The sequence below is a fragment of the Trichomycterus rosablanca genome, chromosome 5 (assembly GCF_030014385.1).
Source record: "Trichomycterus rosablanca isolate fTriRos1 chromosome 5, fTriRos1.hap1, whole genome shotgun sequence".
NCBI lineage: Eukaryota > Metazoa > Chordata > Actinopteri > Siluriformes > Trichomycteridae > Trichomycterus > Trichomycterus rosablanca.
In genome coordinates, this window is record NC_085992.1 from 39,119,403 (window position 1) to 39,134,336 (window position 14,934).

Sequence of the window (14,934 nt, forward strand, 5' to 3'; positions counted from 1 at the left end):
CCCAGGCCATCTTTGTGGAGAGCAACAATTCTATTTCTCACATCCTCAAAGAGTTCTTTGCCATGAGGTGCCATGTTGAATATCCAGTGGCCAGTATGAGATAATTGTACCCAAAACACCAAATTTAACAGCCCTGCTCCCCATTTACACCTGGGACCTTGACACATGACACCAGGGAGGGACAACGACACATTTGGGCACAATTTGGACATGTTCACTGTGGGGTGTACTCACTTATGTTGCCAGCTATTTAGACATTAATGGCTGTGTGTTGAGTTATTTTCAGAAGACAGTAAATCTACACTGCTATACAAGCTGTACACTGACTACTCTAAGTTATATCCAAGTTTCATGTCTATAGTGTTGTCCCATGAAAATATATAATCAAATATTTGCAGAAATGTGAGGGGTGTACTCACTTTTGTGATACACTGTAGCTGAAGCGATCACACAGAGATCACTTTATTTAGACATCACTTTATGGTCAATATTCTCAAATAATATGATGCCTTCATGTGTCATTATACATTAGCAGGTGTACAGTACAACAGAATTCATTTTTCACATATACCAGCTTGACTGGAAGCTGGGGTCAGAGCAGAGGGGACCAGAGAGTGTTAAGGGCCTTGCTCAATGACCCTACAGTGGCTGCATGGCAGAACTGGGATTCGAATTCTCAACCTTTCAATTGATAGCCCAAAGCTCTACCCAATAGGATTATGGCCATTTAGTATAGCTACATCAATAGATACAGTAAATATAGATAGAATTAAGCAGAAAAAGCAGTTAAAAGGGAGATAAGGAGCCACTGAGAGACTGAGATGGAAAGCATCTGTGTGCAAATCTTTGTGCAAGTGGAGAAGTGGAGCAGGAGAGTAACTGTTCCATTATGCAACCATATTTTGATGATTTCTTTCATGTAAAATTTTACTCATGAGTGCATCTATGCAGACTTTCTGTCTTTAATATGTAAAATATAATCCTATGCTCTGCTTTCAGTGTGATGATATGCAAATAAGTCTTCAGATGATGAAAAGAGATAAAGACAGAGGAAGAAAAAGGTGCATTCAACTGGATGCAGGCAAGACTAGCTCACAGACACACCAGAGTAACATGACAGCTGCGGTGTTAACACACTCACACACACACACACACACAGTATTACTCACACATATACAGTTTAAAAGACAGAGTTTCTAACCTTTTAAGAAACTCCATGTACTCTGCGTGCTTGATCAGTCCGGTTCTCATCATGATGGTCTGAAAGCACTGTCTGTCGATGGCCCATAACTTCACATTAGTTAGAGCTGAAAAACAGGTAAAGGGAACACATTACTGTATTTATTCTGTATCATTTGCTCTAAAATATAAATGTATTTATTTATTTATTTATTTATTATATTAGGTTTTTAATAGGGCTGGCTCGATACCACTTTTTTATGTCTGATATTGATACGATACTGCAAATTAAGTGTCTGCCGATACCGATACCAATCCGATACCGTCATTTCTCCTCTCAAACAACTAAGCAGTAATGAATACATGTCTTAATGCACCATGGTTAAACTAGCTATCTAAATAACAATGCTCAGACTGTGAGACACATATTCTAAAAGAAAAAATACAAAACCTACAACATCACACAAACTGCTGTTTTTATTTTCACTTTTACACACAACACTTTTACATGATGACTGCACTACTAACAGGTTTCACTTGCGTTCGTGCTGTTGTTCACGTGACGCATCTTGCTTTACGGCGTGTCGTCCAAAGTGTCTACATTTGGAAGATGTGGATGTCAATCAAACGCGATGGACCAATTAGAATTTTCGGTTAAAGTTCTGTCACGTATGCCGCTCAGGTGGCGCAGCGGTAACAGCGTTGGAACAGTGGTAGCCTAGTGGGTAGAGCTTTGGGCTATCAACCGGAAGCGGTTCAAATCCAGGCTCTCCTATGCAGCCACTGTTGGGTCCTTGAGCAAGGCCCTTAACCCTGTCTGCTCCAGGGGCGCCGTACGATGGCTGACCCTGCGCTCTGACCCCAGTTCCAAACAAGCTGGATATGCGAAGAAAGAATTTCACTGTACTGTACATGTGTATATGTATATATGACAAATAAATCTTCTTCTTCTTCTTTCTTTAAAGGGGAGAAAATGCATATAAAAAAGGTTCTGTCACGTTTTTAGATTATTAAAAACCAAATCGTGCTTATTAAAAAACCCTGCTGGATTTTGAAGAGAACATCTGTGGCTAAACGGTGTAGTTTGTTTTATTTCATAACACTAATGGATTAATCGTTAAGGATGTGAGAGATCTCCAAGCTGGGATAAGATAGGTTCTTTATCTCAGGTGAGCTATTTATCATTAATAAAGTGATTTTTATTGTGTTTAAACAGTGTTTTTAGTTGTGGCAGTAGTAGATTATTTTTTAAAAATGCTAAAAGTTTAAGTAGATCAGTGTGTTTTCATTTCTGAATGGCTTTATTTACATTAAGTGTTATTTACATTAAGTGTTATTTACATTAAGCAACAGTAAGGATCGGATCGGATTACACGTTTTTTTCCTTCCGATGTCTGATCCAGTGATTTGGGCCAATATCGGATATTAGCGCCCCTAGTTTTTAACGTCATGTTTTACATCCTTCTGTTACATTCATAACAGAAATGGTAGTTACTTGTTACACAAGATTCATCACTTCAAGTTTAATATCAAACACAGTCATGGACAATTTAGTATCTCCAATTCACCTCACTTGCATGTCTTTGGACTCTGGGAGGAAACCAGAGCTCCCAGAGGAAACCCACTCAGACGTGGGGACAACATGCAAACTCCACACAGAAAGGACCCAGACCACCTCACCTGGGAATCAAACCCAGGACCTTCTTGCTGTGAGGCAACAATGCTACCCACTTAGCCACCATGCCACCCCATATTTAAATGAATTATATCAGTCCCAGAGGCAGCACTGTGGTGCAGTGGATAGCGCTGTTGCCTTACAGCAAGAAGGGCCTGGGTTTAATTCCCCAGCCAGACGTCCAGTGTCCTTTCTTTTTGTGTGTTTATAACTATTAGTTTAAATTAATATTTTGTACTTATGGTTTGTGTAAATCCTTTTTATTCAAACTAATCTCCAGGCCACCCAAGAAGGATGGGTCCCTGCTGAGTCTGGTTCCTTTCAAGGTTTCTTTGTGTAATTTTAAGAGGGTTTTTTCTTAGCACTGTGTCTTTTGGCTTGCTCAACAGGGGTTTTTGGTCTGTCGGCCCTGGATTCTGTAAAGATGCTTTGAGACAGTGTCTATTGTAAAAAGCACAATACAAATAAATTTGACTTGATTTGAAGTCCAAAGACATGCAGTCGGGTCAATTAAAGCTACTAAAATCTGCCCTAAGTGTGTGAGTGTGGCGCTCAGGTGGCGTAGCAGTAAAACACGCTAGCACACCAGAGCTGACACTTCAAACTCGTGGGTTCGAAACTCAGCTCTGCTATCTGGCAGGCTGGGCGCCTACACGAACAACGATTGGCTTGTTGTTCATACGGACGGGACCTCAGAACTAATTTACGAATTACGACCTCTGCTGGCTAATTAATGGCACCTGCAGTCAGGAATAATGAGTCGAGGAATAATGCGTTGATGTACACAAAGCTGAGCCGCATATGAACTCGCCTCATGCAGGTGAAAAGATGCAGTCGGCTACTGCACGTGTCGGAGGGTGTGTGTGTGTCAGTCTCAGCTCTCCTCGGTCAGCATCAGTAGAGAGGAAGAGCTGTGCAATCGGGTAACTAGATTGGGAGGAAAATTGGGAAAAATGCAAAAAAAAAAGTGTGTGTGTGTGCCCTGTGATGGACTGGCCACCTGTCTGGCCTTTCAACCCTTTTCCTGCCTTTCACCCAATGAATCAGACCCACCATGACCCTGACCAGGATAGCACAGTGGTAAAATAGACAATAAATGAATAAATGAGTCATTAAAGAATTACCAAGTAACTTTACATGATCATTGATGTATAAAATCCTAAAAAAAAGATGATTAAAAAATTAAGAAATATTAAAAGTACTGGTTAATAAGACGATAAAAAAAACACACAGTTCATCCAAAAGTCAGCGTGATGGTGAGGTTTATCAGGACTAGACCCTGCACAAACACTGCAGAGATAAACAGATAAAAAGAAATGTCACGTCTAAATACACAACTCACACTGCTTACTGCCAGCTTCTCAACAATCAATGCCAAACAATTATTTTTGCTGTAAACTGCAGGAAAAAAAGGTTGTGAGCTCGTTGGATTTACTTTAGTCATCTTCAAACAATGTTTACCACTATAATAATTGGCAAACACACTCTTTATAGAGCATGTTGTTTAATTATTCAAAGCTCAGGCTAAAAGAGCTCTGTGAACCACTGCATGTAATAACTCTGACTGTCTTTGGGCAGCAGTTATGTCTCATTTACAGTGGGGAAAATAATTATTTTATCCCCTGCTGATTTTGTAAGTTTACCCCCTTACAAAGACATGAACAGTCTATAATTTTTATGGTGGGTTTATTTTAACAGAGAGAGACAGAATATCAACAAAAAATCCAGAAGATAAAACATTAAATAAAGGTTATAAATTAATTTGTATTTGATCCTCAAGCAAAATGTGACTTATTACTTGGTGGAGAAACCCTTGTTGGCAAGCACAGAGGTCAGACGTTTTTTGTAGTTGGTCACCAGGTTTGCGCACATCTCAGGGGGGATTTTGGCCCACTCCTCTTTACAGAATCTCTCCAAATCCTGAAGGTTTCGAGGCAACTCGAAGTCTGAGCTCCCTCCACAGATTTTCTATGAGATTAAGGTCCGGAGACTGGCTAGGCCACTCCAGGATCTTAATGTGCTTCTTCTTAAGCCACTCCTTTGTTGCCTTGGCCGTATGTTTTGGGTCATTGTCATGCTGGAAGACCCATCCACGACCCATCTTCAGTGTTCTGGCTGAGGCCAGGAGGTTCTCATTCAAGATTCAACACAGCCCCTCAATGTAGCTAAGTCTTCCTGTACCCTTAGCAGAGAAACAGCACCAAGGCAGGATGTTTCCACCTCCATGTTTGACAGTGGGGGATGGTGTTCTTGGGGTCATATCCAGCATTTCTCTGCCTCCAAACACGGCGAGTAGAGTTGTTGCCAAAGAGCTTAATTTCGGTCTCATCTGACCACATCACATTCTCCAAAGCCTTCTCTGAACCATTCAGGTGTTCATTGGCAGACTTCAGACGGGGCTGTACATGAGCCTTCTTGAACAGAGGAAGTTTGCGGGCACTGCAGGAACTCAGTTCATTACGACGAAGTGTTACTAATGCTTCACAGTGGGTCTGGCATATTTTTACAGATGTTCTTTGTAAGATTTTTCTCCAAACATACTGCTTGGAGTTCAGTCCAAAAAATCAATCTTGGTCTCATGTGACCATAAAACCTATTGCCACATGACATTAGAATTGGCATTTTTTTCAGGAGCAGCTCATGTCACAGGCACAGACCGAGCGATCTCAGACTATAAAGACTTGTAAGTCCTTTACAGTTGCCACTGGCCTCTTGGTAGCTTCCCCTCCTGGCTGGATCATCCAGTTTGGACCTGATCTTGGCAAGGTGTTGGCGGTACCATACACTTTCCACTTCTCGAGAATGCCTTAAACAGTATTCAGAGGGATAGTTAAAGCTGCTAAAATCTTTTTTGTGTCCTTTTTTTAACTTGGGCCTTTTCTTAACCTTATCAAGGAGTCATTTTAAAGCACCTTTTCAACCATGGTGAACTAACTACTAGTGTTACCATGCACTACCAGTACTGGAACTCTCAAGGAACTTGAGCTTAACTACAGTTGATGTCAGGGTGTGGGCCAATTAGCCTCGTTTATAATGGTTAGTCTATAATACTCTAAAATATCTTAACAAATTTATTAATGTTTCACATTGATATTGATGGTTATAATGTATCAATACATACACCGATTAGCCATAACATTAAAACCACCTCCTTGTTTCTACAAACACTGTCCATGTTATCAGCTCCACTTACCATATAGAAGCACTTTGTAGTTCTACAATTACTGACTGTAGTCCATCTGTTTCTCTGCATGCTTTGTTAACCCCCTTTCATGCTGTTCTTCAATGGTCAGGACTCTCCCAGGACCACCACACAGTAGGTATTATACACTGACATGGTGGTGGTGTGTTAGTATGAGTTGTGCTGGTATGAGTGGATAAGACACAACAATTCTAATGGAGTTTTTAAACACCTCACTTTTACTGCTGGACTGAGAATAGTCCACCAACCAAAAACATCCAGCCAACGGCGCCCCATAGGAAGCGTCCTGTGACCACTGATGAAGGTCTAGAAGATGACCAACTCAAACAGCAGCAATATTTGAGCGATCGTCTCTGACTTTACGTCTAGAAGGTGGACCAACTAGGTAGAAGTGTATAATAGAGTGGACAGTGAGTGGACACGGTATTTAAAAACTCCAGCAGCACTGCTGTGTCTGATCCACTCATACCAGCACAATACACACTAACACACCACCACCATGTCATTGTCACTGCAGTGCTGAGATTGATCCACCACCTAAATAATACCTACTCTGTGGTGGTCCTGTGGGGAACCATTGAAGAACAGGGTGGAAGCAGGTTATAAAGATATTTCTGTGTGGAGTTTTCATGTTCTCCCATGTCTGTGCGGGTTTCCTCCGGGAGCTCCGGTTTCCTTCCACAGTCCAAAGACGTGCAAGTGCAGTGACTTGGAGAATCATTGTCCATGACTGGGCAGGGGTAGCTCAGTGGTTAAGGTACAGGACTAGTAATCAGAAGGTTGCTGGTCAAGCCCAATCATTAAACTGGAACTGATGAATCTTGTGTAACCAGTAACTGTAAGATTGTGTAAGACAGTAACCTGTCCTGTCATGAATGTCACCAAAGTGTGTAAAACATGACTTTAAAATCCTAATAAAATAAATAAAATAATATAAAACAATATAACATAAAGGCTAGCAAACATTGTGTATTATGTAAGAAATCTAAAACAATACATTAAATAACTCCTCATGACAAACACACAGGTCACTGATACCCAAAAAATATTGTTTTCATCCTTGGGAAACATCAACACAGAAACAAAAGCTTCCAGCAAATGTGTTCTGTCATTGCATCAGAAATCTAACATGCAGTACTCATTACAATTCATTTCAAGTCATTTAGCCTGACATCCAAAAATCATTTCCATTTTTAAATTCATTTCAACTGTGACATTCCGAAAATGTTGAAAATTAATAGAAATATGTTGGTAGTGCGAAGGGAGGAGACTCAGGCCCCGGCATGCTTACTGACCGAGCCTGTGTTAATGTTATTCATGAGGGAAAAACCATCAGTACAGAACCTGCTCTGGCACGATTCCTTCTCCTCTGTCTGCTATCTTACAGCTAACTGAACAAACAACCACTGACAGTGGATATAAGAAAAAAAAAAACGCCTTTATAATACATGCACTACTGCTGCAAACTAATTAGCCAATGAGCTCTGATTTTTTTCTGAAATTTTGGCTTTATCTTCTTTGCAGAATTGTTGTATTTTGGCTACATTTGAGGAATTTTGAGCATGAACTGCCTGTTTAAAATGTTGCCGCAGCATCTCAATAGGATTCCCGAACTCAGTGCTTCAGATTACTGTTCTGCTGCAAAACCCAACTGTGCTCGAGCTTTAAGTCACAAACTGACAGACAGACATTCTTCTTTAGACTGAGGCTTTCACTGAATTCCTGTCCTAGCTGTCATTTTCAATTTAATAACTGTAAAAGACAATTTACAAATAACTGCTTTTTGTTTTTACTTATATTTTACTTACAGTCCCAACTTTTTTGTAAATTTTTTTACATTTTTTACATTTTCAGCATTTAGCAGACGCTTTTATCCAAAGCGACTTACACAATCAGCAGAACACGATGAGCAATTGAGGGTTAAGGGCCTTGCTCAGGGACCCAACAGTGGCAATTTGGTGGTGGCGGGGCTTGAACCGGCAACCTTTAGATAGTGAAATATAATTTCATTCAGATTTAGCAGTAATTGCAACATGGAGAAATTTTGAATTTCATTATTTAAATGGCTAAAAATTAACAGACAGTTTAAACAGGAAAACAGTCGGATTTTGCAAAGAAGTGTGGGCTAAAATAGCTACTTTCACAACAATTGCATTTCATACAATTTATAAAAAGCATTAAGGAATTTAGTTAAGGGAGAACTGCTTTTCACAAGGTTGATACGGGTGTTGGCTAACTATTATAGTGGTACCTTGGAGCTTAACGTCCCCTAAACTCAAAATCTTTGAAACTCAACGCCCTTCGTCGCATGTTCATGTTCAGCATGTTCAGTTTATGTTTTAAAAATTTATTTATTTAATTTCAAATGAACAATATACAGTCGCTTTGATCAGTGCTCGGCTTGAGCGGTGCGGTAATACATCATCAAAGTGTGCATTTCAGACGAAACTCTGAAAGCATCTACATGTATCTGTGTTTAGCTGGGTTTTTCTCACTGTTTCACTTTTAAACTTGTGTTATAGCTCAGGGTTCTGAGAAATTGTAAGAATCAGCTTTTTATTTCAGTGTTTTTTATATTATAATATTTGTGTTATTTTCAGTGTATAGGTGTCAAAAACAACCCCATTATTTTACATTAGCCTAAAATATATGCAAGTCCATGGGACCATGGAATGCATTAACAGGTTTCCCATACATCCTTATGGGAAAAAATACCTTAAAACTCAACGCCTTTTAAACTCAATGCCAGTCCCAGAACCAATTGACGTAGAGTTTCAAATTACTACCGTACTTAAAATAACTAGCTGTTAAAAATATGGCAGGAGTTCCAAACAGGACAGAGAAGAAATTTTTGATTACCTTATTTGCAGTTTAAATCAAAGTGATGATGAAATGATAAACTCATACACAGAAAACAAACCTGAATGTACACTACATGGTTAAAAGTATTTGGACACCTGAACACATTGGACACATCCCATTTCTAAATTAATAGCATTAAAACAGAATGACCTCTTTATGATCCTTGCAGCTATAACAGCCACCCTACTGAGAAGGCTTTTAACAAGATTTAGTATGTCTGTGGGAATTTGTGTCCATTCCGTCAAAAGACCATTTGTAAGTCTTGGCACTGATGTTGGTCAAAAAAGCCTCAATTAATGTTCCAGTTAATTCCAAAGCTGTTCAGTGGGGCTGAGGTCAGGGCTCTGTGCAGGATACTAGAGTTTCTTTAAACCAAGATTTTCTTAATGTCGTTAAAGACCAGCACAGTTATGTATAATTGATTACACCTGTTAGTAATTGTTGCGCCTAAAACATGTGACTTAAAAATTAAAAGAGGTGTCTTTTTGTCCCAACAGTGTATCTGTTAATTACATAGATGCTGTGTTACATTCTTTTTTTGTCTCTTGTCATGAATAAAAGCATTAATAAAAATATGAATAAATGGTCAGTCATTCCACGTTATCTTGCACTCCCACCATCATGCTGAAAAAAGCTGCCAGAAATTATTCATTTGAAATGAGATAAGAGGAGCAAAAATAAGAGGACTATGTCTGGCAGCATAAAAAAAGTTTATTTTAAGCTAATTTACATCATTTCATCTATTGTGAAATAGACTTTTCTTAAAATGTATAATTAGTTGAGGAGAAAATGAGTTCTTTTTGTAGTACTGTATATTAACATCCAGTGATGGGATGTAAATTCAGATGACATCTTCCTTTTGTTTTTACTCTGGGTACTTTACTACAAAAACATTTGAAAACATGACACATGGATTAGCTGCTTTAATTTAGAACTGCCACTAACGACCATTTTTCTATAGATTAATCTATAGACTATTTTATTAATTAGTCAATTAATATAAACGATTAATTTTCCTCCAAAAAATTACACTTCTTTTTTAACAACAAACTGTACGGCATAATAATATGGCACAAAACTAAATGTAAACAGGGTTTATGTCCATATTATCAAATTCTCACGTGTTTATGGCATTCCGTACACAAAACAAAGTGCTTAAACTTATAGCAGAAATAGTCCAATGTACAGTAACGACAGAATGAACCCAGATTCTAACACTCAAAAATTACTGAGCGGCGGTCTAACTGAACTCACTAAGAAATACAGTATTCCAACATCTCAGCGATTAAGAAGCTTAATGGCACAATATAGAAGTAAAAGTTTCGCCGCATCTCATGCACCCTAACTGAACTCGCTAAGGAATATGGTATTTTAAGATCCCCGCGATTAAGAAGCTTAATGAAACAATATAAAAGTAAAAGTTTAGCAGCGTCTCATGCACCCTAACTGAACTCGCTAAGGAATACGGTATTCCAAGATCTCCACGATTAAGAAGCTTAATGAAACAATATAGAAGTAAAAGTTTTGTCGCATCTCATGCGCCCTAACTGAACTCGCTAAGGAATATGGTATTTTAAGATCTCCGCGATTAAGAAGCTTAATGAAACAATATAGAAGTAAAAGTTTAGCAGCGTCTCATGCACCCTAACTGAACTCGCTAAGGAATACGGTATTCCAAGATCTCGCAATTAAGAAGCTTAATGAAACAATATGGAACTAAAAGTTTTGCCGCGTCTCATGCACCCTAATGCCACAGTTCACACTACACGATTTTTGCCCTGATTTTCGCTCGGCGACTGGTCGGCGCTTTATTTTCCGGGTCGGGAGCAACTCAGCGTTTGCTCGGCGGTTAAAACTCGGCTCTCAGTCGCTAAGTGTGAATTATCCAACAACTCGACCCGACCGGCTCGCCGAGCGCTCGGCGACTGGATTGAGTTTTCTAGCACGCCAGATATCTGATCTCAGACGGGCAACTGGGAATGAGTGACATGTCGAACAGCCAATGAGAACACAGGATACAGCGTGAGGGGAAATGCAGGAGAGGACAGGGGCTTAATTAATATAGTTTATATCAGGATACACCGACACACACACGTTTTACAGTATTTCTGATTTGATCGTCCTCTACAAAACATAATACCCACGCTGCATTGCAAAACTTACTACAAAACAAGCCATATACTGTTCGTGTTGCCAAATCCACTCAGATTCATTTATTTTTCCTCCTTGATATTACGCTGCACATCAGCGCACAAACCCTTTGATCTCTCGCTACTTGTTGACGTTCATTTTTTTGGACGTGGTATCATTAAACTTCTCGTCACTTTTCACGTGTGTTTTTGTAAAAAAAAAAAAAAAAAGATATAAAGAAAAAAAGGGAGACCAGAGAAGCTCGTCTGCGATTCCAGTTGGTGATGGATCGTGTAGTGTGAAACCCCCTAATGCCGATCAGTCGTGTAGTGTGAAATATACACCGACTGAAAGACTCCCGAGTGCAGGAGATTCAGTCGTATAGTGTGAACTGTACAGCGACCTGACGACTTGGAAAGTCGTGTAGTGTGAACTTGGCATAACTGAACTTGCTAAGGAATAAGGTATTCCAAGATCTCGCAATTAAGAAGCTTAATGAAACAATATAGAAGTAAAAGTTTTGCCGCATCTCATGTGCCCTAACTGAACTCACTATGGAATACGGTATTCCAAGATCTCCGCGATTAAGAAGCTTAATGAAACAATATAGACGTGCAACATCGCTCTACTGCTGCTGTGGTACCATCAAAGCTTTACACAGTGTACAAACCACATTTTTGTCATGCCGATTTTATGTATCGCCAAACTTTTGATGATTTGGGTCTTAAAAAACTTTTAGCTTTTTTTTTAAAGCTCTGCAATCAGCCTCTGACTGCTGCAGACGGCATTTTTTTAAAACTGCTTCTAATGCTGCCAACCGGTGACTGGACCAAATACGACTTACGTCACTTAGGCAAGTAGTGCTGAGGGAAATCATATGAACGGTTATATTAATGGAAACATTGTAGAGGATCATTTATAAACATAAACAGTTTTACAACAATGCATCGACTTAAAATATTGGCGGAGACACATTTTTAGCATCAATGTCATCGACTAGGTCGACCAATCGTGGCAGCTCTAGTTTAATTGTGTGTCTCAATAGGTGAGTGTATGAAGCTCTGCAAAATATTATCACCCTGTCCAGGCTCTGAATGTACAATAACCTTCATTAGTATAAAGCATTCATTCAGTCATTGTCTGTTTTACCACCACTTTATCTGGTTTAGGGTGACGGTGGGTACAATTTACTGGGTGAAATTTAGGAAACACCCTGGATAATTCGCCAGTCCATCACAGGGCAAGTGTATACTTTTTAGGGGCAATTTTAGTATCTTTAATTAACCAGACTGCATGTCTTTGTACTGTGGAAGAAAACCTGAGTACCTGGAGGAAACCCATGCAGAAACGGGGAGAACATGCAAACTCCACACAGAAAGGGCCCGGACTGTTCCACCTGGGAATCAAACCCAGGACCTTCTAGCTGTAAGGCGACAATGCTACCTTTTTCTTCTTCCACAGTGTAGCATTCTTCTTCATCTTGCCCTTTCCTGAACATCTACCACCACGGTCACACCAACCACCTGCATGTCCTCCCTCACTGCATCCATAAACCTCCTCTTTGGCCTTCCTCTTCTCCTCAGCACCCTTCTCTCAATATAACTCTCATCCCTTCTCTGCACATGCTCAAACCATCCCACCTGTATTGTTCCTCTAATAAACTCATTCCTCTGTGAATAACATTAAGTACCACTCAAAAACCAAGTACAAACTAGAAGCGTCTATAAAAAGAGCAGGGCAGCCACTCCACCTGCTGACAGCCCATGTCTAGCATGAGTCACCACTATACCAGGTGAGTTTCCTGAAAAGAAGACAAAGCATGCCGACATTAGAGCTGGCAGAAAACCAGACTGGACCGAGCTCAGCATTATGGTTTCAAAAAAAGAAAAAGCAGGTTGCCAACAGAAAAGCCATCAACTCTACTGGGAGGAAACTGTGATTATATGGACCTGCCACCACCAATGTCAGGCTTAATGAGACGCATGATTGTCAGTTCAAGAAACCGACACAATAAGTCTCAGCGCTTTGTCAGCTATTAATGGCATGGCCGGTGAGCATAATACTGTCATCCATGCCGCCCACTAAGTTGTCACGATAAAAATACTAATCAGTATTTTAAGAAAATGTGGATGATGTGGTAACTAGCTGGGCAGTCAAAAAATAAAGCTAGACAAAGAAAAGCCAAACATAGCCTGAAGAGGGCCAAATGACTATTTATACTGATCAGCCATAACATTAAAACCACCTCCTTGTTTCTACACTCACTGTCCATTTTATCAGCTCCACTTTCCATATAGAAGCACTTTGTAGTTCTACAATTACTGACTGTAGTCCATATGTTTCTTTACATACTTTTTTAGCCTGCTTTCACCCTGTTCTTCAATGCTCAGGACCCCCATAGGACCACCACAGAGCAGGTATTTTTATTTAGGTGGTGGATCATTCTCAGCACTGTAGAGACAATGACATGGTGGTGGTGTGTTAGTGTGTGTTGTGCTGGTATGAGTGGATCAGACACAGCAGCGCTGCTGGAGTTTTTAAATACCGTGTCCACTCACTGTCCACTCTATTAGACACTCCTACCTAGTTGGTCCATCTTGTAGCTGTAAAGTCAGAGACGATCGCTCATCTATTGCTGCTGTTTGAGTTGGTCATCTTCTAGACCTTCATCAGTGGTCACAGGATGCGGCCTACATGGCGCTGTTGGCTGGATATATTTGGCTGGTGGACTATTCTCAGTCCAGCAGTGACAGTGAGGTGATTAAAAACTCCATCAGCATTGCAGTGTCTTATCCACTCATACCAGCACAACACACACTAACACACCACCACCATGTCATTGTCAGTGCAGTGCTGAGAATGATTCACCACCCAAATAATACCTACTCTGTAGTGGCCCTGTGGGGGTCCTGGCCATTGACGAACAGCATGAAAGGGGGCTAACAAAGTATGCAGAGAAACAGATGGACTACAGTCAGTAATTGTAGAACTACAAAGTGCTCCTATATGGTAAGTGGAGCTGATAAAATGGACAATGTGTGTAGAAACAAGGAGGTGGTTTTAATGTTATGGCTGATCGGTGTATATAAACACATGCACACAGCTCAGAAAGAAATGATTTATATAAACTCCTGTTAAAAGCAGATTTTTGATTATTTCTGCTCTTATATGTGAAAGAAAACTGACAGTGCAGCACTTTACTCTGCTGGAGTCAGACATGACGCTGAAGTGTGCTGAAAGAACGAGCGTCAAACAAAGGAGACGAGAGGCTTTCAGAATACGTCACACGAACCCCAGGCTAACCGAGTCAAAAGGCAAAAAAGAACAGAGGAAGGGCTAGCTGGGAGTAATTATAGTTTTACGATGGGCAGATGGGATTGTTCTCTCTCCAGGCTCTTATCAGTAAATAATCTTCCAATGAGCTAAATCTTTTGTGCTTTGATTTGCTCATGAGAGATAGAGCTGTTCTTTCCACCATGCTGTTTTGGTTTCTGGTGACACTAATGACAAAGAAATGATGATAGAGTTCCCTGCCAAATATTTGCAGAAAGCACTGTTTGGATAAAACACCAATCACATGTGAACCCCACAGCGGAAATACTCCAGATCTGTCCATTGTTTGCGGGCTGAGATTGTGAATGAAGAGATCCAGAAAATAGCTGTTATCTTTAAAGAGGGAGACCCAGAGCTTACTAAGCTTTCGTAGATTGCATGTCCCTCTGCAGATATACTTAAATAAACTAACCACAGTTACATTATCTTAATCATTTATATGTTTACATTAAATTACATCTACTGTATACACAGGCTTCTGTTTGACTGGGTAGGCTTTTTGTTGAATATTGTAGTAGTTTGTGGTGGATGGATCCTTCGTGTGACCTCAACA

At 40.0% G+C, this 14,934-nt stretch overlaps 1 protein-coding gene across 2 annotated transcripts in view; it reads right to left on the minus strand.

Annotated features, from left to right (window-relative positions):
• Positions 1 to 14,934, minus strand: part of prkg1a (protein kinase cGMP-dependent 1a) — a 137,641-nt gene that overhangs the window by 48,330 nt on the left and 74,377 nt on the right. For both annotated transcript variants that reach the window (XM_062996155.1, XM_062996154.1), the window contains exon 4: positions 1,202 to 1,307. In XM_062996155.1, coding sequence (XP_062852225.1) covers positions 1,202 to 1,307 — 106 coding nt within the window. The remainder of the gene's footprint in view (positions 1 to 1,201; positions 1,308 to 14,934) is intronic.